Source organism: Lepus europaeus, chromosome 23, assembly GCF_033115175.1.
Source record: "Lepus europaeus isolate LE1 chromosome 23, mLepTim1.pri, whole genome shotgun sequence".
NCBI classification, from domain to species: domain Eukaryota; kingdom Metazoa; phylum Chordata; class Mammalia; order Lagomorpha; family Leporidae; genus Lepus; species Lepus europaeus.
The window spans coordinates 17,267,084-17,292,799 of NC_084849.1; the positions used below are offsets into that span (position 1 = coordinate 17,267,084).

At 59.1% G+C, this 25,716-nt stretch overlaps 2 protein-coding genes and 1 long non-coding RNA gene across 6 annotated transcripts in view; 1 reads left to right on the plus strand and 2 right to left on the minus strand.

Annotated features, from left to right (window-relative positions):
* SART3 (spliceosome associated factor 3, U4/U6 recycling protein) overlaps nt 1–10,689 on the minus strand; it is a 39,399-nt gene extending 28,710 nt beyond the window's left edge. Inside the window, exons 1-3 of one of the 2 annotated variants that reach the window (XM_062182306.1) lie at nt 10,337–10,689; nt 2,900–3,026; nt 732–836 (exon numbers count right to left, since the gene is read on the minus strand). In XM_062182306.1, coding sequence (XP_062038290.1) covers nt 732–836; nt 2,900–3,026; nt 10,337–10,654 — 550 coding nt within the window. In that variant the 5' untranslated portion in view covers nt 10,655–10,689. The remainder of the gene's footprint in view (nt 1–731; nt 837–2,899; nt 3,027–10,336) is intronic. The other variant, XM_062182307.1, reaches the window with a different exon arrangement.
* A 1,743-nt stretch (nt 10,690–12,432) lies between these two features.
* ISCU (iron-sulfur cluster assembly enzyme) lies at nt 12,433–18,177 on the plus strand. 2 transcript variants are annotated; one of them, XM_062182311.1, is made up of 5 exons: nt 12,433–12,578; nt 13,436–13,549; nt 14,170–14,280; nt 16,167–16,245; nt 17,679–18,177. In XM_062182311.1, the coding sequence occupies exons 1-5, from the start codon at nt 12,465–12,467 to the stop codon at nt 17,759–17,761; spliced, it is 501 nt and encodes a 166-aa protein (XP_062038295.1). In that variant the 5' UTR covers nt 12,433–12,464; the 3' UTR covers nt 17,762–18,177. The 2 variants fall into 2 exon arrangements, with proteins under 2 accessions (XP_062038295.1, XP_062038294.1); XM_062182310.1 differs by lacking the exon at nt 12,433–12,578 and adding an exon at nt 13,141–13,331.
* A 5,834-nt stretch (nt 18,178–24,011) lies between these two features.
* On the minus strand, nt 24,012–25,716 carry LOC133752213 (uncharacterized). 2 transcript variants are annotated; one of them, XR_009864906.1, is made up of 4 exons: nt 25,681–25,716; nt 25,143–25,303; nt 24,315–24,434; nt 24,012–24,210 (listed from the first exon to the last, which is right to left on the minus strand). It is a non-coding gene; the product is annotated as an uncharacterized LOC133752213 (long non-coding RNA). The 2 variants fall into 2 exon arrangements; XR_009864905.1 differs by lacking the exon at nt 25,681–25,716 and having other exon boundaries at nt 25,143–25,541.

Genomic DNA, 25,716 nt, shown 5'->3' on the forward strand with positions numbered 1-25,716 from the left:
GAGCATCCCTTCACCTCTTACCTGGCAGCTACAGATCTTCTTGCGGAGCGCGTTCGGGTCTTTGGTCCATTTTAATCAGGCTGCTTTCTTATTAGGAGTCTACAATACTCCCCTACCAGACATGTCTTTTATAGATATTTTCCCCCCAATCTGTGGCTTCTCTTTATTCCTTTTTTTGTTTTGTCTTTAAGATTTATTTACTTATTGAAGTAAATTGAGTACAGCCAGTCCCCAGCCAAGGATGGTGTGCCTTGTGATTTTCGACCTTATGGTGACGTGAAAGCACTCAGTAGAAGCCAGACTCTGACTGCTGATCTGTTCTGGGGCTGGCAATGTGCAACACGATCCTCTCAAGTGATGCTGGGCGGCAGCAGCCACAGCTCCCGCCTGACCATGAAGGAAAACCCCCCACGCTCTGTGGCGTCCTCTGCACAGGACTTGGGGGGCTGGGGGGCTTTCATGCATCTCAACTGCTGCTGCTCTCACCTTACAGTTTGATCCTCTGCATATACACTCCCGCACTGCGGATGCTCCTCCCACTTTTATTTTAAAACCAAGTACCTGAAGACCACAGACAAACATACCTCCATCTTCCAGCTGCTAGACGACAGCTCTCTTCTGAGTCGCAACATCTCACAGAACTTGCACAGTCCACATGGCAGATGGATCTAGGTGTCACCACCAAACACCCCACGCCCACCCTCAACCGTAAACGAAGCCCGGGAACTCACAAATGTAATCCTTCACGGCTTTCTCGAAGAGGTCGTACACGTGCTCGCGGTCCAGGCCATCCAGGGCCATGCTGATCTCGTCGTGCAGCCACTCCAGCCAGAGCTCTAGGAGAACACACACCTCCTGCCTTACCGCCCCTCCCCACAGCGCACGCCGAAGCAGCCGCCTGACCAGGAGACCTCAGCACCCAGCAGCTACACCCATCTCACACAGCCTGGCCCAGCCCATACAAACTCAAGTCTCAACACCTATACCAAGGAGCCAGCATTGTGGCACAGCAGGTAAAGCCACCACCTGAAACACAAGCATCCAATAAGGGCACCAGTTCAAGTCCCAGCTGCTCCAGTTCTGATCTAACTCCCTGCTAATGAGCCTGGAAAACACCAGAAGATGGCCCAAGTGCTTGGGCCCCTGCACCTACATGAGACACCCCACCATTTAGGAAGTGAACCATCAGATGGAAAGTCTCTCTGTCTCTTCCTCTCTCTCTGTAACTCTTTCAAAATATATCTGTTTTTTGAAGATTTTATTTATTTATTTAACAGATAGAGTTATAGACAGTGAGAGAGAGAGACAGAGAGAAAGGTCTTCCTTCTGTTGGTTTACCCCCCAAATGGCCGCAACGGCTGGAGCTGAGCCAATCCAAAGCCAAGAGCCAGGAGCTTCTTCCTGGTCTCCGGTGCAGGTGCAGGGGCCCAAGCACTTGGGCCATCCTCCACTGCCTTCCCAGGCCACAGCAGAGAGCTGGACTGGAAGAGGAGCAACTGGAACTAAAACCGGCGCCCGTATGGGATGCCGGCAACCCAGGCGGAGGATTAACCTAGTGCCCCACGGCACCAGCCCCTCAAAATAAATATATCTTAAAACTACTCAGGGCCGCTGCTGCAGCATAGCAAATAAAGCTGTCACCTGCAGTGCTGGTATCCCACATGGGCACCAGTTCTAGTCCCGGCTGCTCCACTTTCAATCCAGCTCTCTGCTATGGCCTGGGAAAGCAGTAGGAGATGACCCAAGTCCTTGGGCCCCTGCACCCATGTGGGAGACCCAGAAAAAGCTCCTGGCTCCTGGCTTTGGATCGGCACAGCTCCAGTTGCTGCCAACTGGGGAGTGAACCAGGTGAAGACCTCTTTCTCTCTCTGCCTCTCCTTCACTCTCTGTGTAACTCTGACTTTCAAATAAATAAATAAATCTTTAAAAAAAAAAAAAAAAAACTATTCCAGGCAGGCATTTGGCGCAGCAAGTAAGACTGCTGGGGATGCCTGCATCCCAAATCAGAGTGCTGCGTTCGAGTCCCCACTGCACTTCTGTTTCCAGCTCCTGCGACGAGCACCCTGGGAGCAACAATGATGGCTCAGGTCCTTGGGCCCCTGCCACCCACACAGAGATGAGTTCCTGTCTCCTGGCTTTGGTGTGGTCCTACCCAACTGCTGCAGGTATCTGGGGAGTGAATCAGGAAATGGTACATCTCTATTTCTCCCCACCTTTCAAAACAAAATGGAAATAAACTTCTAAAGAACTCTCTCTAAAAGTTTAATTATAATATATTTGCAATTTCTGGCTCCAAGAGAATAGGTTAAATATAGAAACACTGGAATGGGGAAAAAAGAGAACGGGAGTAAAAGTTTAGTTCCATTAAAAAAATTCTGTCAGGGCAGGTGCTGTGGTGTAGCCGGTAAAGCCACTGCCTACAGTGCTGGCAGCCCATTTGGGCGCCGGTTCAAGTCCCACCTGCTCTACTTCAGATCTAGCTCTCTGCTATGGCCTGGGAAAGCAGTAGAAGATGGAGCAAGTCCTTGGGCTCCTGCACCCGCGTGGGAGACCTGGAAGAAGCTCCTGATCACCCAGCTCCAGCCATTGCGGTCATCTGGGAAGTGAACCAGTGAATCGAAGACCTCTCTCTCTCTCTCTGCCTTTCAAGTGATAATTAAATAAATCTTTAAAAAATAATTTGTCATAATGAGCACAAAGAAATCAGGATTCAAAATGTGCATGTATATTATATGATCCCAACTGTATCTTGCAAAACACTAAGATAACTCAGTGAACACAGCTGACTTGAAACGCTGAGTTCTCTTCCGTCCAAGGTGCTCTGTGCTGCAGACCTCCAGCAGGAGCACCCCGTCAGCACAGTGCTCCAGGCTCGGCTCCGAGATACGCGAGGCCGTACCTTCAGTCAGGGGGAAGATCTCGCTCATCTTCTGGCGAGCTGTCCGCACCCTGCTCAGCTCCCCCTCCAGCCGCAGCAGCCTGATCAGATCCACGTGGCAGTTATAGTCATAGACGTTGATGGAGAGCTAGAAGCAAAAGTAACGGAGGCTGAACTTAAAATGCTGCCCTCAAAGTGACAGCTTTGTGTCACCACTGGTGACGGCGCACCTACCTGCCAGGCTATACGGGAGAGCCACCGAAATGGCCACGCCCGCGATGCAACATTCACGCTCAAAGACGAAGACGGGGCAGGGGACGTGGGGCAGCAGCGAGGATGCCTCTTGGGACGCCTGCATCCCCTGTCTGGAGCTCCCGGGGTAGAGAGCCTGCTACCCTACTTCAATCCTGCTTCCCGCTAACGCAGCCCCCGGGGAGACAGCACATAACGGCCCAAGTACCTGGTCCTGTCACCCCCGGGGGACCCGCATAACGGCCCAAGTACCTGGTCCCTGTCACCCCCGGGGGAGACCCGCATAACGGCCCAAGTACCTGGTCCTGTCACCCCCGGGGGACCCGCATAACGGCCCAAGTACCTGGTCCCTGTCACCCCCGGGGAGACCCGCATAACGGCCCAAGTACCTGGTCCTGTCACCCCCGGGAGACCCGCATAACGGCCCAAGTACCTGGTCCTGTCACCCCCGGGGAGACCCGCATAACGGCCCAAGTACCTGGTCCTGTCACCCCCGGGAGACCCGCATAACGGCCCAAGTACCTGGTCCTGTCACCCCCGGGAGACCCGCATAACGGCCCAAGTACCTGGTCCTGTCACCCCCGGGGAGACCCGCATAACGGCCCAAGTACCTGGTCCTGTCACCCCCGGGAGACCCGCATAACGGCCCAAGTACCTGGTCCTGTCACCCCCGGGAGACCCGCATAACGGCCCAAGTACCTGGTCCTGTCACCCCCGGGGAGACCCGCATAACGGCCCAAGTACCTGGTCCTGTCACCCCCGGGGAGACCCGCATAACGGCCCAAGTACCTGGTCCTGTCACCCCCGGGGGACCCGCATAACGGCCCAAGTACCTGGTCCCTGTTACCCCTGGGGGAGACCCGCATAACGGCCCAAGTACCTGGTCCTGTCACCCCCGGGGAGACCCGCATAACGGCCCAAGTACCTGGTCCTGTCACCCCCGGGGGACCCGCATAACGGCCCAAGTACCTGGTCCCTGTTACCCCTGGGGGAGACCCGCATAACGGCCCAAGTACCTGGTCCCTGTCACCCCCGGGGAGACCCCCATAACGGCCCAAGTACCTGGGCCCCTGTCACCCCTGGGGGAGACCCGCATAACGGCCCAAGTACCTGGTCCTGTCACCCCCGGGGGACCCGCATAATGGCCCAAGTACCTGGTCCCTGTCACCCACGGGGGAGACCCGCATAACGGCCCAAGTACCTGGTCCTGTCACCCCCGGGGGACCCGCATAACGGCCCAAGTACCTGGTCCCTGTCACCCCCGGGGGAGACCCGCATAACGGCCCAAGTACCTGGTCCTGTCACCCCCGGGGGAGACCCACATAACAGCCCAAGTACCTGGTCCTGTCACCCCCGGGGGAGACCCGCATAAAGGCCCAAGTACCTAGTCCCTGTCACCCACAGGAGACCCCCATAACGGCCCAAGTACCTGGTCCCTGTCACCCATGGGGGAGACCCGCATAACGGCCCAAGTACCTGGTCCCTGTCGCCCACTGGGGAGACCCGCATAACGGCCCAAGTACCTGGTCCTGTCACCCACAGGGGAGACCCGAATTGAGTTCCTCACTGGTTTTGCCTGGCCCAGCCCCGGCTGTTGCAGCCACTTGGCAGCAAACAGCGAGCGGAAGATCTCTCTCCGCACTCCCCCACCATCTCTCTGTCTCTCCCTCTCTCTGCCTTTCAAATCAATAAATCTTTAAAAAAAATACAACTACATGCTTACTACAAGAAACTTGCTTCACATTTGAAAGCACAGACTGACAGTAAAACAGAAAAAGATATGCCACGTAAACATTAACTAAAAAGAAATTGAAGTGGCTGCATTAATATCACATCGGACAGACTTCAGAGCAAAGAATACTAGAGACAAAAAGGGACATTATGCAATGACAAAAGGATCAGGAAGATACAATGATCCAAAATGTGCCTGCACCACACAGGGCTCCCAAACACATGAAGAAAACCTGACGCGGCTCAAAGACGGCCCACCCACAGTGACGCCTAAAGCAGTGTCTAACACCCCCTTTTCAGCAGCTGACAGAACCACCAGACCGAAAGCCAGCAAGGGCACAGAAGAACTCGACCACACCGTCCACGGGCATGACCTAATCTATACACGTCCAGCACTCAACCAACAAGTGCATAAACCTTATATTTCTCAAGTGTCCATGGAACAGTCACTGAGCCCATAAAACAACCTCAACAAATCCAAAGGGAACGAAATCAGACAGGATACACTTTCTGACCACATGGAGACAAGTTAAAAACCAATCATTGGGGGGCTGGCGCTGTGGCACAGTGGGTTGACGCCCCGGCCTGGGACACCAGCATCCCATATGGGCGCCAGTTCAAGTCCCAGCTGCTCCACTTCCAATCCAGCTCTCTGCCATGGCCTGGGAAAGCAGCAGCAGGTGGCCCAGGTCCTTGGGCCCCTGCACTGGCATGGAGACCTGAAGGAAGCTCCTGGCTCCTGGCTTCAGATCAGCTCAGCTCTGGCTGTTGTGGCTATCTGAGGAGTTGAACCAGGGATGGAACACTTCTCACGCTCTCTCTCTGCCTCTGCCTGTCTCTGACTCTGCCTTTCAAATAAATAAATAAATAAATATTAAAAAAAAAAAAAAAGAATTAGCAAGGCCGACATTGTGGCATAGCAAGTAAAGTCACCACCTGCAACGCCAGCATCCCATAGGACAGCCTGGGTACCTGGGCCCCTGCACCCTCACGGGAGACCCAGAACAAGCTCCTGACTCCTGGCTTCAGATTGGCTCTCAGCTCCAGCCGTTGCAGCCATCTGGGGAGTGAACCAGCAGATGGAAGACCTTCGTCTCTGTCTCTACCTCTCTCAGTAACTGATTTTCAAGTAACTAAATCTTAAAAAATATAAATAAATAAAAACGACAGCCAACATCACTCTTAATGGTAAACAAACAAACCCAAATGCTTTCCACCTAAAATCAAGGGAAGGCAAGGAGTCCTCACTATTCTTGCTGAGCCCTGGCCTGGAAGTTCCAGCCTGTGCTGTAAGACAAACTAAAAATTAAAGGCATACAATCTGGAAAGGAAGGGTCCTGACTTGTGGATGACATGATTGTGTGAAAAATCCCAAGGAATCAATTTTACTAAAAACTCCAAGAATGAGTCAAGCAAGATGACAGAACATAAGACAAACATGCAAAACAACAACACGTGGAAACCAAAATTAAAAACACAATACCGCTTATAACCACACCCCAAAACTGAAATAGTTAGGTATAAGCTTAAAACATGCACGGAACCAGCATGCTGAAAAGTCACAGAAGGCGGAGGAAAGAAACCAAAGATCTGAAAAAACGCAGCAGTGTCCTACGGTCACGGATTGAAAGATTCAACACAGACAAGACATTCTCCCCAAACCGACGTAGAGGTTTAAGGAAACTCTTTCCAAAATCCCAGTAAGGCTTTCTGCAGACACAGATGAGTTTATCCTAAAATTTACAGGGACTGGCACAGGCCCTAAAAGAGCTAAGCATCATCTTGAAAAAGAAGAAAAAGTGGGAGATGACTCTACCTGATTCTACATTGCCGATGGTCAGTGCTGTGTGAAACCAGCAAAGACACACAGATCAACGGGTGGGAACAGAACCCAGGAACGGACGCCCACAGACAGGCCCTAGTAATTTTTGACAGAGGTGCAAAAGGAATTCAATGGAGAAAAAAAAAGGCCTTTTCAACAAATGATGCTCAACTGGGACCGGCACTGTGGCGCGGTGGGTTAACCCTCCGCCCGCCACACCGCATTCCACGTGACCACTGGTCAGGGTGCCAGGCGCTCCACCCCAGCCAGCTCCCTTGGAATGTGCCTGGGAAAGCAGCGGCAGACGGCTTGAGTGCTTCAGTCCTGTCCCCCACACAGGAAACCCGGATGGAGTTCCAGGTTTCTGGCTCAGCCTGGCCCAGCCCTGGCCATTGTGGCCATTTGGGGAGTGAGCCAGCAGATGGACAATCTCTCACTGGACTAGGTAAGGACACAGTGTTCCCAGTTCTGCCGACTGCCAGTCTGCTCTGGTTCTCATGTAGCTTTATTCCCACCCCGAGTTTCAAAATCAACTGTGAGGGGCGGGCGTTGACCCCAGCGGGTCCGGGCCTGGTCTGACATGACACTTTTGGTGCTGCCTTCAGTATCCCACTACTACAGACCTGGGGGGGGGGGGGGGGGCAGTGGGATGGCTCAGGTGACTGGATTCCTGCAGCCACCTCAGAGACCCGGACCGCATTCCCAAACCCCCGTTTTGTGGATATCTGGGGAGTGAACCAGTGGATTGGGAGTTCTTTCTCTGCCTCTTAAAAAAAAAAAAAAAAAAAAGACAGTCCTCCATCCCGGAGCACGCGAGGCTCTCTGCCAGCCGGCCTGGGTGAGCGAGAGGCGGGGGACAGCCCCCCAGTGACGGTGGAACAGCAGCAATGCCGTGTGTGGGCCAGCAGCAGGAACGGGCACGAAGTTCGCTACAGCGGGACCTGCTCTAAGGTGGTCCGATTAGAGAAGACACTCTGTAAGGAAGTGTGTCGGAAACTCCGTGTGTCACACGCCTCCTGAGACACACCGAGAGCAGACAGTGCCGCGTAGCGCCCTCAGCACTGGCAAATGCGCACCTTCAGGCTGGCCTGCGCCGGTCCCGGGGCTCCATCAGACACAGAGGAGGCAGCCCAGGCACAAAACGATCTGCTAAGTGGGGAAAAGGTGCCACGCCCACCTGTGCCTACAAACGGCACAGAAGCCAGGGAGGAAGGGAGGGAGATGGGGCAGGCTTTTACACAGCACCTACTGTGTGCCACACTGGGCCAGGAGCTACATGCACACTGCGTCACTTCGGGCCACGGCCGTCCTGTGAGGGAGGCCCTAGCCCTGCCTTCAATCGACCAACCATAATGTCCCGGGCTCAGACAGCTGAAACCACTCGTGCCAGGTCCTCACTACCGGGTGCGAGCTTGGTTCACACGTGGCTGCAAAGCCACCACCCCGGAGCCCTTCGGAGAAATCAGCTCAGGGCATCTGAGACTCCACTTCTAGATCTCTGCTTCTGTTCACAGCAGGTACCACAGTAAATAGCAGTTTTCAGGGCTGATGCTGTGGCGCAGTGGGTAAAGCTGCCGCCTGCAATGCCAGCATCCCATGTGGGTGTAGTTCTAGACCCGGCTGCTCCACTTTTGATCCAGCTCCCTACTGATTGCCTGGGAAAGCAGTGGAGGATGGCTCAAGTGGTTGGGCCCCCAGACCCACATGGGAGACCCAGAAGAGGCTCCTGGCTCCTGGCTTCGGATCAGCCCAGCTCTGGCCATTGCAGCCATTTAGGGAGTGAACCAATGGACAGAAGACCTCCCTCCACCCCACCCCTGCCTCTCCATAACTCTGTCTTTAAAAAAAATAAACCTTTTTTTAAAAATAGCAGCTTTAAGGCCGGCGCCGTGGCTTAACAGGCTAATCCTCCACCTTGTGGCGCCGGCACATGGGGTTCTAGTCCCGGTTGGGGCGCCGGATTCTATCCTGGTTGCTCCTCTTCCAGGCCAGCTCTCTGCTATGGCCCGGGAAGGCAGTGGAGGATGGCCCAAGTCCTTGGGCCCTGCACCCGCATGGGAGACCAGGAGAAGCACCTGGCTCCTGCCTTCGGATCAGCGAGATGCGCCGGCCACAGCAGCCATTGGAGGGTGAACCAACGGCAAAAAGGAAGACCTTTCTCTCTGTCTCTCTCTCTCTCACTATCCACTCTGTCAAAAAAAAAAAAAAAAAAAATAGCAGCTTTCATAAAATACACTCAGGGAGGAGATCCAGAACTCACAAGCAGAGCCAGGCCAAGTGCTAACGGGTCTATCTCAGCTACCGGTAATTACGGCCCCAACAGCAAGGCAGCTAGGAAAACGAGGGGCCGGGGCATCAGAATGAGGAAGGGGAGAGGGTTGGAAAAACTGGCAAAGTTCATTTCCAAAGCCCAGGACAAAGATAGGGCCGAAGGCTCAGCTCAGACCACCTGCCAGGCCCCAGCTTGTGGGCCTTCCACACCCACCCTGAGCGGTCAGGCCGGATGGGCAACCGCTGGGCACCAGCAACAGGAGGCCTGGCCCCTGACCCCTCCTCCGCCCCAGGGAGCGGAGCAGCCTCGGCCCTGGTGTCAAGGCGCCCCTTCCTGCTAAAACAGGGGGCCCCCCCGCCGCCCCAGCTAGTGGAGGAGTGCAGCAAAGCACCAGGGCCAGCAGTCGGAGGGCGGGAACACAGCCCGGGGTTGGCCGCACCAGACACCTGCGCTTCCGCATACCAAAACCAGTGGCCGTTCCTACTGACCAGAAATGGAGCTACTGGTTCCTCTGGGAACAGCTCCAGAGCACGGATCGCACTGCTATTCAGTGCTTAACAAAAACATCAGTGCGAGGGAGGCATCCCAACAAAGTGACCCCAGGCGGGGCTGAGTGAGAACCTGGGTGAGCAGCCTCACACCCCCGAGCCGGCCAGGGTCCAAACCCCACTCTGAGCGACTTGGAGCAAAGCCTCGGCTTCTTCCCCAGGAAACCAGACAGCGCTGCATCGCCTCGCTGGCGCCCCACGCTCTCCACCCCGCCCGGGGCCCCCAGTTGGGTTTGCCCAGCCGGACGCCCCAGCAGAAGCTCGGAGGGAGGGGAAAGGTTAGCGTACTGCTTCCCCCATCCCAACCTCTGCTGTGACACTGGGCGTGCAGCCGCCGACCGAAGCTCTCAGCAGATCTCGGGAGCTCTTTGCACACACCCATCGACGGGACCGGTCACTCCCTACACCCCCTCGGGCCTGGACACAACGTTTCCCAACCGGCAGCCGGGGCAGCCGGGGCCCAGGGGCGTTCAGCAATCCGCCCAAGCTACCAAAAGCGGGGCAAACCTCTCTCCCCCTTTCCGCGCCCGCGACCACCGTCTCCGCCGCTATCTTCCCTCCCACGCTGCGCTGGACCCCCGTTACCATGCCCACAGGAAAAGGACTCCATCCTAACACGACCCAACTTTAACCGGGCGGCCCGACCCGTCCTCGGCCTCCGGGGTGAAGCGGGGCTAGCACCGCTCCCGCCACCGAGCCTCCACCGGGCAACGCCTGCGAAGCACCGGGGCCGCAGGCGGCGATGCAGGACCCAGCTGCGGGGATGCCCGGCGCGGCGGCCGGCCGGCTTTCGCGACCGCGGGGCGGGCCGGGGCCCCGGAGCGAGGGCCCACCTGCTCCTCCAGCCGCTCGATCTCCAGCTGGTTCTTCTCGTCCTCTTCGTCGTACTCCCATTCGTACTCCCCCGGGGAGCTCTCCGCCGAGGAGGCCATGGCGTACTCCTCATCCCCATCGCTCTCGCTCATGCCCTCCTCTTGCGGCTGGTCCCACCCTGGCCCCATGGTCTTGGACGTCGCAGCGGCCACAGCCCGCGACAACACCTTCCTCCTCGTCCTGGCCGCCTTGACCTCATCCTCCTCTCCCTCGGCCTGGGGCCCGGCCTGGGGCTCAGCCTCGGGTTCCGAAGCCGAGGATGCAGCCGCCGTCGCCATCTTGCGCTTCAGGGACTCCCGGGTCTTCCCTCGGCCGCCGAAGACCCGGCTGAGGGCGAGGCTGCCCGCGGCGCGCGCCTGACCAAAACCCCCGCTTTCCTGCCACCGAAAGGGAAACTGGGGGCCTCAGAGGACAAGGAAACAGACCAAAGTACGCAGTTCGTATTATTTTAATATACTTTCAGAAACCTCCGTCGGAGAAAAGGCTCCTTAACAGGGCCTGTCTTCCGGCACAACTCCGGACAGAAGCTGGGTCCTGGGACAGGAAGTGGCGGCCATAGAGGAAGTCGTGGAGCGAGCGTGGTGTCCGCAGTGACGGGCGTGGCGCCATCTTGAGAAGGTCAAAGGGTTCCGTAAATAAATGGTTTCTTAAAGCCTAGCCGGACTCGGAGCGGAGCTCGGTCTCCCAGCAGCTGGGGCTCCAACGCTGAGAAAACAAATCCTCCGGGAAGGACCGACTGCTCCATTCGCGGAACAAACTCGCTCCGCTAAGGGAGCCGCCCTTGCTGTGCGCTGCCCGTACCTGGTCCGCGGTCAGTGTTTGCATTTTCCGGTTTTATCGCATCGCCGTATGCAGGCCAGCACTGCCGGAGTCCAGGGACAAGCGTGTCCTTAGCGGCTCCGCCATGCCTGTCCTGTGCTGTGAGATCGCAGCGGACACAGTCCGCACAGTTGTGGACAACCAGGGTTGGTGCTGGACTCCTCCTTCACGAAGGTTCGCATTTATGATAGGGAAGTGTCGGGGTGTGCGTGTGTGTGTGCGCGCGTGTGTGTGCCTGTGTGTACGTGTGTGCCTGTGTGCGTGCCTGTGTGCCTGTGTGTGCATGTGCCTGTGTGTGTGCGTGTGTGTGCCTGTGTGTGTACGTGTGTGCCTGTGTGTATGCGTGTGCCTCTGTGTGTGCCTGTGCCTATGTGTGCCTGTGTGTGTGTGCGTGACTGTGTTGTGTGCCTGTGCCTATGTGTGCGTGTGTGTGCGTGTGCCTGTGCGTGTGCCTGTGCCTATGTGTGCCTGTGTGTGTGTGACTGTGTGTGTGTGCCCGTGCCTATGTGTGCCTGTGTGTGCCTATGTGTGTATGCGTGTGCCTGTGTGTGTGCCTGTGTGTGCCTGTGTGCATGTGTGCCTATGCCTATGTGTGCCTGTGTGCGCGTGACTGTGCGTGTGTGCCTGTGCCTGTGTGCCTGCCTGTGTGTGTGCCTGTGCCTGCCTGCGTGTGTCTGTGTGTGTGTCTGTGTGCCTGTGTGTGTGTCTATGTGTGCGTGCGTGTGTGTGTGCCTATGTGTGTGTGCCTGTGTGTGTGCCTGTGTGTGCCTGTGTGTGCCTGTGTGTGCCTGCGCCTGTGCCTTCATTCACTGCCTTCCTCCCTCACTGCCGGGCGTCACGACCAGGACGGTGGTCTGCCCCCGCGCACACCCTCCTGTGCAGCGCCGGCACCTGGCTGTCCTAGGACGGCCGCGGGCTGTGCTCAGTGAACTGGCACCGCCGCCTAGGCGGAACCCGCAGGGGTCACCAATGGCCCCCACCGGGCCTAGGGCTCCGCCGCGGCGCACTGCGAGGCTGTACCGAGGCTGTACCGGGTCCGCCTCCAGAACGCGGCCTTGACCCTCGCCCCGACCGCCCCGGCCTCCCCAGACCCCAACGCCGCAGCAGGCCCTCCCGCGCTCCCCGCGCCCCGCCCCGAGGGGCGTGGCCAAGGCGAGGCCAGAGCGCGGGCTGCGCACGGAGTGGGCGGGCGCGCTGACGTCAGCCCGGCGCGCACGCCGCCCCGCCCCTCGGCGTCGCTCTGGGGCGGGCCAGGGGCTAGCCGGCAAGATGGCGGCGGCTGGAGCTGGGCGCCTCCGGAGAGCGGCGTCGGCGCTGCTGCTGCGGAGCCCGCGCCTGCCCGCCCGGGAGCTGTCCGCTCCGGCCCGGCTCTATCACAAGAAGGTAGGGGCGAGCCTAGGGGTGCGCGAGCGGCCGAGGGCACCCAGGCGTCCCCGGGCCCCAGCAGACGGCAGGTGGAAGTGGCCGTCGGCGCCCGCTCCTCCGCCCCCTTCCCCTCGCTGCGCGGCGGCTCCCGGTTGCTTCCCCTCCGTTGCCCACTGGGCGGGGATCCTTGGCCTTCCGAGCGGAGGACACACAGCCCGGCGCGGGCTCGGGCCACTGCCCGGGCCAGCTGACCTTGGGCCCGTCGCCGCCGCCCTCCGGCCCTGTTCCCGCGGCCCCCACGCGCACACACACACACGCAGTCACTCGGAACGACGCCCGGAGTCCGGAGTACACGTGGTTCTCTCGGGAGGCCTCAGCGTGGGCCGGGGGCCGAGGGCCGGGGTGCTGGCTGCTTCGTGGGTTCGGGGCTCGCGGGTGGCATTTTGTTGACATTTTGTGCAGAAGGGACGCGGGCTCGCGCTAGGGGGCGCGGCTGCTCCGGGTGATGCCTTGCCCGGCGCTGTTTTGTTTATTATTATTTTAGCAGACAGACGCACCCCTCCGGTAGATAGCATTGGGCCTTCTGCCGCGGCCCCCGGGGAGGCTTCCGAGACAGCCGTGAGTGGTTGTTTTTACGGTTTTGAAATGGTGATCCTTCTCCTTGGAGAGTGGATATTATTGGGGGATGAGCAGAGAGTGCCCGAGCCCAGATCTGGTGATGTCGCTGGGGAAGAGGAGCCTGCGACACAGAGGGCCCTCGTCGATGCGAATGTAGGCTCTCTCCCCCATGGGAGACGTGTTCAGTGGGCGCCTGCCCGGGGCGGGGTGCGACGTCATGGGGTGAACGTGGCGATTTCCCGGCTTTCTCATTTCAGGTTGTGGATCACTATGAAAATCCCAGAAATGTGGGGTCCCTTGACAAGACGTCCAAAAATGTCGGCACTGGCCTCGTGGGGGCCCCCGCTTGTGGGGATGTCATGAAGTTACAGGTAGGGATCTGGACAGGCCGGGCAGCTCCCCGCTCTGGCCTTGTTCCGTTTGATTCCGGGGTGGGACCCTGTCATAACAGATTAGGGCAGGGACTCCGTCCTGCTCCTGCTGTCCTGCAATGCAGATCTTTTCTGGAGGAGGGAGCTGACTTCACGGTCCACCTCGCTGTGTCAGCTTAGACGCCAGGTTAGCCAGCTGGAAGGGTCTGTGAATTTTGCTGATCCATGGGAAACTGTGTGCCCAGGTTGGAAGCGTCCTGAAGGCCACCGCTGGCACTTGGGTAACAGCAGCTGTGCCCTGGACCTCCGTCCTCGTGGGCTGGGAAGCCCACCAGAGACCTCACACGCCTAGGAACACAGAGACAGGGCAGGAGGGGGCCACTCCGTGCAGTGGGTGCCCACGGGAGACTCGCACTGGAGACCCTCGCCCCAGCAGCATTGGGCCGACTTCCTCCCAGCCCCGAGCAGGCCGGGGCGGCAGCGAGGCCTGGGCACCGGCCCCTGCAGCTCTTGCATCATCCCTGGTCTCTGAAGCAGGTGCCCAGCACCTTCGCTCGCAGCGTGGACGCCCGGAGCTCTGGGGGAGACCCCGGGAGTCACCACTTCACTCTTTCCTCTAGATTCAGGTGGATGAGAAGGGGAAGATCGTGGACGCCCGGTTTAAGACATTCGGCTGTGGCTCTGCGATCGCCTCCAGCTCCTTAGCCACTGAGTGGGTGAAAGGGAAGACGGTAAGGCCGGGGCTCCTCGGCCCTCCGGCAGCACCGCCCGCAGCCTGCCTCTCGGAGCGGGAGGGGCGAGTGTGGCCGAGAGGAACAACACGTCGCGAGATCGTTCGCAAATCTTACCTGTATAGTGTTATTTCAGTCCCCCCTCCCTAACTGTTGACCCCAGCCTGCTCCACATTTTGTCTGGCGGTGTTTGGATGTTTTGTTGTTGATCACCTTTCCCTGGGGGTTTGGGTGCTGTATCGGCTGTCAACATCACTGTAGCAAAAAAAAAATCAGGACTGGCTACTTAGGAAGAGAGGAGAGGTTGATTTTGCCTCCAGTCTGCAGATCCACGTCCAGGGCCGGGCAGCCCCACGGGGCCAGCCGCGTGGTGAGGCAGGAGCAGGCCAGTGGTGCTCGGAGGCCACCTCACACTGGAGCCGGAAAGCAGAGGGAGTGGCTGGGCCAGCTGGGCTTTTGCTGCCGACCCTCGTGAGCACCACCTCCAGGGCACGGCCACAGGGACCCAAGGGCCTCCCGCTGGTGCCACCGCCTAAGCCCCATAGCGGCAGGAAGCTCCCACCCCTTGGTACCCTTAACTTAGAGCTCTGGGGTTAAGGTCCTGCGCCGGTTCCGACCAGGCATTCCCACTGTGGCAGGCAGCGTGTGTTCGTGCACGTGTTCGCCTGCTCTGCCGAGACCGCTGAGACGCTGGCCTTCCCTGGGGCCACATTCCCGTGGTTGCCCACAAGGCTGCCGAGGCCCAGGGCAGTGGGCTGGGTGGTTGCTTTTGCTCTGTTGTGTTTCTGGGAGGCCTGCAGTCAGCTCACATAAACTTGTGAAATAAACTCACCTGCTTTGAAAGGAGTAAGGACTCAAAACACGGGGGTGAGGGCAGAGTCAGCCCCGGGAGCAGGGGTGTTGTGGCTGCCGCAGGCTTCTGGGGAGAGGTGAGGAGGGCAGGCGCACCTCCTCCCTCCTCTCTGCAAAGCCCCCTTCCCCAGCAGCTGCAGCGGGGGGAGGGCCCCCGTCACCCTGACAACCTCTCGGAAGCCAGCCTGCAGGGACACAGACCAGGGAAATGAGTCTTAGGAGCAGTCATGGAGTGCTGGCCAGGCCACGTGCCACCTGCAGCCCGTGGCCCGGCCTCAGCTGGCAAACTCCGTTGGCGAAGGGAGCACTCCCTGACCTGTCTGGCATTGCATGGCCCCCATGTTATTTGTCAGCAGTGACTCTCGGGGATAGCACTGAGACAAGGCCCCTGGGCTCGGGGACCTGGCCATTAGCAGGCTCCGAGCTGTGAGCGAAAAGCGGGCACAGGCCTTTCTTTAACTTGAGATTCCACCCCCTCCCCCAACCACCAGGGTTCCCAAGGCACTGGGGCTGTGTTCCCCCAGGCAAGCTCCTGCCCACCTCACATGGTGCCCGGGGCTGCCCCTGGGGAGCAGGGGGGAGTCCTGCAGGCAGAGGGGTTGTCTGCAGAGAGCTCTCGGCCCTGGGCCTGCAAAACCAGCAAAGAAAACCAAAAGAAAAGGCAGACCCCTGTTGCTGTCTCACACAGGCCCCTAAGAGGCTTCTCACGGATTCTGCTCCTGGCAGAATCCCGGGGACTTGGCCGCCCTGGCGAACTGTGGCCAGGCAGGGCAGGTGTGTGTACTTTGTCCTTGAGAGCCCCAGGTGCAGGAGTCCTGAGAACTGAGTTACTAAACAGTGTGTGTGCGTGTGTGCATGTCTGTGTGTATCTGTGTGTGTGTCTGTGTGTGTCTGTATCTGTGTGTGTGTATGTGTGTGTCTGTGTGTGCTGTCCCCCACCCGGCCTGTGTCAGGCCACCTGGCCCGCCTCTTACTCGTGGGCCCTTGCGTCACCCAGCCTCACTAAACCTATGCATCTCCCTTGTGCCTGTCAGGTGGAGGAAGCCTTGACCATCAAAAACACAGACATCGCCAAGGAGCTCTGCCTCCCCCCCGTGAAACTGCACTGCTCCAGTAAGTTTCTGCCTGCGGCGTCAGCCACGGGGCGCTTGGCTCTGACGTCAGCCCGCCTGCGGGAGAGCAGTGAGCGCCCTTTTGTGCCCGTGGTCTCACAGCTGGGAGCTGCCGTGTGCTGGCAGTGTCCCGAGCCCTCCATGGATGTCGTTTCTAGACCTTGAGGACACCCTCAGGTCCACAGCGGGAGCCATCACTTCTGTCCACTGCTTACTCCTCTGATGGCTACAACAGCCGGGTCTCCCACATGGGTGGCAGGGGCCCAAACACTTGGGCCATCTCCTGCTACTTTTCCCAGGCCATTAGCAGGGAGCTGGATCGGAAGTAGAGCAGCCGGGACTCAAACTGGCAACCATATGGGGCGCTGGCGTCACAGGCAGCAGCTTTACCCACTACGCCGCAAGGCCAGCCCCGGGCCTTGATTACAGAATCTTTGCTGTCCCCTGCCAGCTCATATCGTAGCTCAGTTAGGACCAGCAGAGAACACTGGGCTCTTGCCGGCGTCCTGCTCCCTGAGTCTCTGGTCTCTTCCGGGCAGACGCTGTTCCTGCCGGGGCCTGCGTCTGTGGAGTGACGGAGCCTGGTTGAGCAGTGCCCGCCGTGCACCGTGCTAGGGGAAAGCCGCGTGCCCTGACCCGCGCCCCTGCTGTCTGGGGTCTGCGTGTTAGATCGAACGCTTTCCCCAGCCTCTCTTAACTCCCCGGGGAAAGAGGGATGAGAAACAGTGCCCTAGCACGCTGCGGGTCCCGAGCTCACGAGCTGAAAGTGGAGAGCCAGCCTCTCGCCTGTCTAACACTCGGGAGAGCCTGGGGCGCGGGGGCACCCGCCGCCCTCAGGCAGCTCACTGGGACTCGGCTCCCTCCGCCTGAGCTGGGCTCTCGCGTACCGCGGGGAGGCCGTGGCTTGGAGACAGCTTCGCCAGCTGCAGAAAACCCTTGCCCCTGTTTTAGCCACTCAGGTGCGGGGACCTTTAGCGGATGCTCTTGTTTGCTTGCTTTCGGCTGTCGTCCCGGCTTTCTCAATGTTCCCCTCGGCCTTATGCTTAACACTGACTCCTAAGCAGAAGTTTCCAAACGTGGAGCCCCCAGAGGGCGAGGTGGCAGGCGGCAGCCCCTCCCCAGGTCAAGCCGCCCCGAGTCAGGCCGGCCGGCTCCGAGCACTGCTGGACAGGAGCCACCCTGTGTCACACCCCTGCTATATGTGAGACGCCTGCTCCGAGTCCCCACGCTTTTGCAAGAAGAGCGTGCGTGTCCCCGTCTCCCAGGGGAGGAGGTGGGTTCCAGGCTGTGTGCAGAGCCGCCTGCGAGAGTCGCCCCCAGGAAGCAGCTGCCGCGCAGCCAGGTGCCCCGGCCTCCCCGGGCTCCCGCCAGTCCCGTTCCGGAGCCCATTTCCCTAGTGTCGAGACTAAGGCTGTTTCCGTCCGTTCCTCCTAGTGCTGGCCGAGGACGCCATCAAAGCCGCGCTGGCGGACTACAAGCTGAAGCAGGAGCCCAAGAAAGGCGAGGCGGAGAAGTGAGGCCGAGGCCGAGGCCTCGGCAGGGCCGCCCGCGGCTCGCCCACCTGCACTGCGCTCCCCTGGGCTGCCACGTAGAAGACCGCGACACGCACACTGCCTGCTGTTCACCGGCGGCTCTGACGCCAGCTCAATACACAGTGTCCTTGTTCGGAATCCGTGGTTTCTTTAAGCCCGCCTTTCTCGCCTTAACAAGCTCATGTCTGTTTTGAATTGTGTGTGTGCCTCAGAGCTGAAACCAGTCACGGAGCCTCGCGTTCTGGCCGCGAAGTTCATAAATATCTCCTGTCGCCGAGCCTGCACCCCTAGGATGCCTTAGTCTCTGTCTGAGGGAGCCAGTGATTGTCCATAGAGTCGCTGTGTATATGTGAGTGTGTGTTGTAATAAATAAAAGGTCGCAAGGCCCCAGCTTCCCATCAGCCTTGTCTCAGATCCCGTGCGTGATGACGTCACACCTCTCCAAGCACACAGGGCCACGGAGGTCACGGCCAGACGATTTTTCACGCCCCGCGCTTCGTGGAACAAGGGGGAAGGGAGCCGGTCGGTGGGCTGGGCCAGACAAGGCGCTGAGGAGTCCGAGTGTTGCAGTTCGTGTGAGGATTCCACTTGTTTGTGAGACCTGAAACCCGTCGGACAAGGCCTGAAGCCACGCACCAAACTCGGAAGGAGCAATGGGAAGTGAGTTGGAATGCAGGCTCCTAGGCCCTGGGGCGGGACCTGTGCCACGTCCGTGGCCTGCCCTCTGGGGAGAGGCGCGTGGTTGGTTAGGGTCTGTCCCTGCGCAGTGCACACCCGAGGTCTGAAGCCAGTCACCCCACTGCGGCGTCAGCCACCGATTCCCGAGGGCCGCCCCTCGGCCCGTCCGCACAGCACGGCGCCGACACGCACACCCCGGAGCTTTCCAGAAAAAGCCTGACGCTGCGGTGAGACGACCACAGCCTTGAATCTGCAACTTCCAGACAGGCGTGAGCATGTTCACCAGTGCTGGTGCTCGGCGCAGGCGCAGGCGGCTGCCTTTTAAACACGCCTTTGTTTAAAAACTGCCCTGGGCGCTCTGGTGGAGGGCACAGAACTTCAAAGCCTGCACAGCTCTCAAATTAGAGCCCGGGCAGAACCCTGCAAGTGGGCGCTGTGGCCTGTTCTGTTTACTGCCCGGCCCTCCGGGCTCGGCTGCCCTCTCCCTGCGGTGTCACCGCGATCCCCACCCACACACACTTTTGTCTTTTTTTTTTTTCTTATAATGAGACGGTTCTGTTCCAGTTAGCATCCTCTGGGAGTCGAAAGTGAATCCTGCCTTTCACAAGTGGCTCGGCAGCAGCCGGAACAGGCCCACCAGAGCAGCCCCAACCTCAGGCTACAAAGACTTTGTTTATTATAGAGACGCGCCCTTACGCGGACGGGTCCAGTTCTGGCCACACGAGGGCCTCGTGTGCCCTGTATTGAGTTCAAGTCCAGGGGTTTTGCGGCCTCCCAGCAGGGTCTCAGCATCACTACCTTGCTCCCATCTGCACACACTCAACAGCCCACTGAGCTGAACGTCCTTGTTCCCGTCAAGGACGCTGGCTGCCAAGGCCACCTCACGCGAGCCTGCTGGCCCGGGATGAGCCGCTCAGAGCCCGGGCTGCCCCCTGCTGCCCTAGGATTCCAGCTGAGCTCAGAGCCCATCCGTGCCTGGGACCTTCACCGGGAGAAAGTGAAGCGACCCAGGGCAGGCCCCGGGCTGGCAAGCGCCACGGCCCTCCCCGTCAGCCTCACCCTGGCTGCACCACAGTCATCCAGGAGCCCCATCAAATCCCAGTGTCCCAAGAAATGCCACGCTCTGGACCCGGGGCCTGGGCACTGGTCAGTGCACAGAGCACACACACCCCGGCCGAGCCTCAAGTCCCTGGGTGCAGCCATGGGTGCCAACCATGGGGGAGAGCTGTGCACCTTGCAAAGCCATTCGCTAAAATCCTTTCAGGGGATCCTCAGTCCCAGGAGAAAGGGGCACCGCCCACCTCCAAGGGTGCACTTGAACCCTGCTTCCACCTCTGCCTTCGCTGGGGCCTCCGTCCTCCCTCCCCTGGCCTCCTCAGTGGTCTCCCTGCCCCCAGCCTCACGGGAACCAGCCCCCACAGGGCTGCCCAAGGGGTCCTAAGCCAACTGTGACCCTGCCCCTCCTCTTACAACCTGCCCTTGGTGCCCCATTGCCGTTAGGATACATTGCACACTTCCACCTCCACGGGTCTCTGCCCCAGTGCGCTGAATTCCTCCTGCTAGGATCGCCCTGGCCGAGGCTTCTCGACCTGCACTCCGCCTTGGAGCCTCATCTCGGGCATCCACTGATGAGATGTGTGGGTTCACAGGCAGGTGGGTGGGTGGACAGATACACAAGTGGAGGCTGCAGGGATGGAGGGATGGGTGAATGGAGAAACAGTGGCTCAGAGAGGTGACTTGCCCCAGGGCACACAGGCAGGAAGGGGCGGGAGAGCCCCAGCTGCGTTCCCTGGCCGCCTCTCCTCCTTCAGAGCACCACGCCGCAGCTGTGACAGGGTCTCCCGCATAACCTTTCCTTTCTTTTCTTTTTTTTTTTAATTTAATTTTATTTTTTTGACAGAGTGGATAGCGAGAGAGAGAGACAGAGAAAGGTCTTCCTTTTTGCCGTTGGTTCACCCTCCAATGGCCGCTGCGGATGGCGCATCGCGCTGATCCGAAGCCAGGAGCCAGGTGCTTCTCCTGGTCTCCCACGCGGGTGCAGGGCCCAAGCACTTGGGCCATCCTCCACTGCCTTCCCGGGCCAGAGCAGAGAGCTGGCCTGAAAGAGGGGCAACCGGGACAGAATCCGGCGCCCTGACCAGGACTAGAACCTGGTGTGCCGGCGCCACAAGGCGGAGGATTAGCCTGTTGAGCCACGGCACCGGCCGTAACCTTTCCTAATTGCTCCTCCCCGCCTGGGGCCTCTGACGACCAGATCAGAATGCAGTTCCGGACTTCGGGGACGGCACCTTGTCTCTGGCGTGTTTTCTGAAAAAGCCAAGCGAGTGAGGGCCACCTCCTGATGGCCTCCAGCTCGCTGGACTTGAGGCCCAAGTGCAGGCCATGTCCATCGTCAGGACAGAGGATGTTGAGGTCCCAGAGTCATGGTCAAGGTGGGGGCCCCCTGCACATGAGCCCCAGCCCCGAGCAGAAGCTGGGTGTGGGGCAGCCCCCACCCACCCAGGGCTCCTGGTAGCTGCCTGCTTGCTCTTCCCACCCTCCAAGATGACCCCGGCCACCCCCTCAAAAGGCCACCTCCCCGGAGAAGACCCCTGCACACAGGGAGGCAGCCTCAGGGCAGAAAAGGAGTGAACTCACAGTGAGGGCTCAGCTGCTGGCACTGAACCTCCCTGCGCCTCAGTTTATTCGCCTGCAAAATGGGAATGATTCTCCCACCTCCCTGATGGTAGACGTGAGGACTAAAAGAGGAATTGCACAGAAAGCACATGGCCCTGGGAAGAGCCCACTGTGCTCATGGTGGTGGTTACCGCTAACGTTTCTGCCCTGGCCACACCCACGCACCGTTGCCAGCGCTGTATGTGGTTCCGCTCCTTGGCCCTGCACACAAGTCCTAAAATACAAGAGCCCTTCAAAGAGTGCATCGGAAAATAGAGTTAAGAGGTTGGCACTGTGGCGTGAGTAGGCTAAGCCTCCGCCTGCAGCACTGGCATCCCATATGGGCACCAGTTCCAGTCCCGGCTGCTCCTCTTCCAGTCCAGCTCCCTGATAACGTGGTTGGGAAAGCAGCAGAAGATGCCCAAGTGCTTGGGCCCCTGCACCCTCATGGGAGACCTGGAAGTAGCTCCTGGCGCCTGGCTTCAGCCTGGCCTAGATCCAGCTTTTGAAGCCATCTGGGGAGTGAACCAGCAGATGGAAGACCTCTACCTCTCTCTACCTCTCTACCTCTCTCTACCTCTCTCTACCTCTACCTCTACCTCTACCTCTACCTCTACCTCTACCTCTACCTCTACCTCTACCTCTCTGTAACACTTTCAAATAAATAAATCTTTTTTTTTAATTTTTTTTTTTTGACAGGCAGAGTGGATAGTGAGAGAGAGACAGAGAGAAAGGTCTTCCTTTGCCGTTGGTTCACCCTCCAATGACCGCTGTGGCCGGCGCACCGCACTGATCCGAAGCCAAGAGCCAGGTGCTTCTCCCCGTCTCCCATGAGGTGCAGGGCCCAAGCACCTGGCCATCCTCCACTGCCCTCCCGGGCCATAGCAGAGAGCTGGCCTGGAAGAGGGGCAACCGGGATAGAATCCGGCACCCCGACCGGGACTAGAACCCGCTGTGCCGGCGCCACAAGGCGGAGGATTAGCCTGTTGAGCCGCGGTGCCGGCTAAATAAATAAATCTTAAAAAAAAAAAAAAAAGGAAATAGAATTAAAAGGTAAGTCTATGGTGCTGCAAAAAAATTCTGAAATCCATGCATAGTTTTATATAATGCACATTTTCTGTGAACTTTTTGAAGACTTCCTCACACTGTGAAAGTATTACACATGAAGAAAGTCAAAGGTAAAAGATGTTGTGTCCAAGACTGCAAAGGTGGGAGGGGTGGAGGCAGGAGCCTGGCCCGAGGCTGTGTGGGAACCCTGCTCCCCCTGTGACCACGAACGTGGGTGTCGTCCCCGCCACCAGTAACAGCGGCCGTTGTTCCCGTCACTACCACTGTTACCATGGCGACCGTCAGTGTGTCCTAGACACCCTCCACCTGGGTGCCTTGGGCGTGGGTGCAGCCCTCACGGCTCGGCTGTAGCCCGGCTGCACCCCTGCAGGTGACACTGCGTGACCGTGACACACGTGGCTGGATAAGCGAGCTCGCTCTGCTCCACAACCTGCAGCCAACCACAGGGCTCAGCGTCCCCCAGGCCGACTCTGAAACACCGCCAGCTCCACCAGCCGGCTCTCTCTGGAAACGCCACGTTACGCACTGCGGCCCCCGCATCCAGCAGAGAAACCCAACTCCCAGAAGCCCCAAACCCCCTCCCCCCCAGCTGAGGGAACCCTGATCGCCCCAGGGTTTCCAGGGGCCTCTCATTCTGCCCCCAGGGCCTCAGGCCAATGAGTTATGAGAAGCCCCAGTGGGGAAACTGGGATGGACCATCCCTGCCCCAGCACCAGCCCGCTTTGCCGTTGTGTGTCACTGCCCCTGGGGGCAGGACACAGGCCATCAAGGAGCAACTTGGGGCAAGGAGTTGGGGGCGCAGGTTCTGATCCCGGCTGTGCCATGATCTCTCCCTGTGACCAAGTACCAACCTCCAGGAGCCTCAGCTCCTGTCTGAACATCAGGACGCTGCAACGTCATAGGGTTGTTGGGGGGATTGAGTGAATGAATCGTCCAATGTAAAGGGGAAAAGTGCAGAGCCAGGAATGTAGTAAGCGCTCCATCAATGCTAGCTAGCGTCACCATCACCATCATCAACATCACCGTCATGGTCAATGCCATCTTCATTACCACTGTCCACACCATCGCCACCACCATCACCACCACCACCACCATCAATACCACCATCACCATCATCATCAACATCACCGTCATGGTCAATGCCATCTTCATTACCACTGTCCACACCATCACCACCACCATCACCACCACCACCATCATCACCATCACCATCACTACCACCACCATCAATTCCACCATCACCATCATCATCAACATCACCGTCATGGTCAATGCCATCTTCATTACCACTGTCCACACCATCACCACCACCATCACCACCACCACCATCATCACCATCACCATCACTACCACCACCATCAATTCCACCATCACCATCATCATCAACATCACTGTCATGGTCAATGCCATCTTCATTACCACTGTCCACACCATCGCCACCACCATCACCACCACCATCACCATCACCACCATCATCACCATCACCACCATCATCACCATCACCACCACCACCATCACCACCATCACTGTGTTGGTCATGTCGTCATTGCTTTGACTAAAACACCGAGGAGGAGCCAGTTAGAAGGGGAGGGCTCATTTCATCTTAGAGGTCAGAGGTCACAGTCCAAGGCCAGGCAGCCCCATTGGCCTGGCAGCTGGCAGAGACTGGCAGTGATGGACACGTGCAGAGGAACCATCACGGGGCGAGCCAGGGAGGGGAGAGAGAAAGAAGCTAGGCCAAGCTTGCTTAAAGAACCAAGAGAGAACTACTTTCCAGGGGCGAGCCCCTGAGGACCAGGGGACTAAGTAATGATTAATCAGATAATTAGCTCAATTGTCACCTTTAATCCATTAGCCGTCAATGTAAGCCTTTGGGGACCAAGTCTCCCAACACAGGGGCCTTTGGGGGAATCCTACTACTACCCACGCCGTAACCATCCCCACCCCCACCGTTCCAGGGCGGATTCCGGTGCAGCCCTGACGCGGGGCCCAGCACACCAGGGTTTCCCCACGAGTGTTCCTGGGATCAGCACCTGTGGAAAGAGGTTAAGAAAGCAGGTCCAGGCAGAGCAAGAAGGCAGCAGCGACGCCCATCCTGGGAGGCCGCAGGTCCCGGGGTGAGGCCCCCACCACTTACCGTCTGTGAAATGGGCCACACTGTCGGGCCCTGGACTTCCTCTGCTGCTTCTTCCGGAGGAGCCTTGGGTTTCACAGAGCCCATGGCAAGGCTGACAGCACGGACGGATGGACGAAGCCCCTGGAATCCCAGGCATGTGTCGGGCCCTCTGGGGCAGAAGGACTCCGCACGGCTTCTCGCACTGCGCGCTGGCCTTCAGCGCCAGGCCCTTGCTCACGTTCCCACAACAGCGGGGCCCCTGGGGACCCCCCCCCCCCCACACACACACACACAAGGCTCAGACAGCGCCGCCTCGCTTCCCAGCTTGGCCTGCTTGGGCGGCCGCTGGATCTGAGCCTCTCCTCGAACTCTCCCAGGCCTTTCTTGGAGCTGAAGCAGAGCCAATGTGGATGAGCCGTTGCCGTCGGCGCTCCCCCAGCCGGGAGGGGCCCCGGGGCAAGCCTCGCGTCTCGCATTTGTCCTCATTTGGGCCACCTGAGAGGGACGGGCTGCAGGACTGAATGAGAGCATGTGGACCAAGTGTTCGGCACAGCCAGGCATACAGCAGGTGCTTACTAAGCGCTCATTCATCCACATGGTAGGGGAAGGAATCGAGAGGGGGTGCAGCCCCCACTTTACTCAGAGCAACAGCTCCCCCATCCATGCTCCCTCTCTCTGACATCCGAGGCCCAGCCCCACCCAGGCTCTGCCCATCTCAGCCCGCTCCTGTCTCTCCAGCACCCCCAGGGCCCCTGAAGCTCACTCAACCCCTTCCTACCCCAGGGCCCTTGCACTTACTGACCCTGTTCCCAGTGCTTCACAAGGCTGCCACCTCCAAGCAGGCCTCACCTCAATGCCCTCTCCGTTACAGGCTTCCCGGATTCTGCAGCTGGGGTGGGACGCCGGCCACGTCACTCCATCCCTGCCCTGTGTCGGCCCCACAGCCCCCATCATCCTGGCTTTGTCTTGCTCAGGTCCGGGGCGCCACCATGGAATGCAGCCTGCACATGCTAACAGCACAGGGGGTGCTCCTAAGGCTCCCCCCTCTACCGCCCCTCCCCCACGGCCAGGGCCCGCTCCTAACCCTCGGGGCAGGGCCCTGGCCTCCTCGGTCTTCGCATTCTGAGTCTGGGAGGGCGAGGGCGGCGCTGGATCCCATGACCCCATATTTTCTTCCAGCTCAAACAGAAAGATTCCGCCGGCTTGGACGGCTCCTTTTAGGCCAGAGCCCGCTCGCGCCAGGCCATGATTCATCTCTGCCTGCATCCAGCCATTCTTCCCCCACCACACGCCCGCCCAGCCCCCCGGCCCCAGCCCTGTGTCCTGGGCAGGAATGCAAGGCCCCGGGAGCCCCCCAGCCCGTCTGCCACCAGCGTTTTAAGCCGACCTCAGACTGTCTCAGCTGCGTCTGGAACAACCTGGG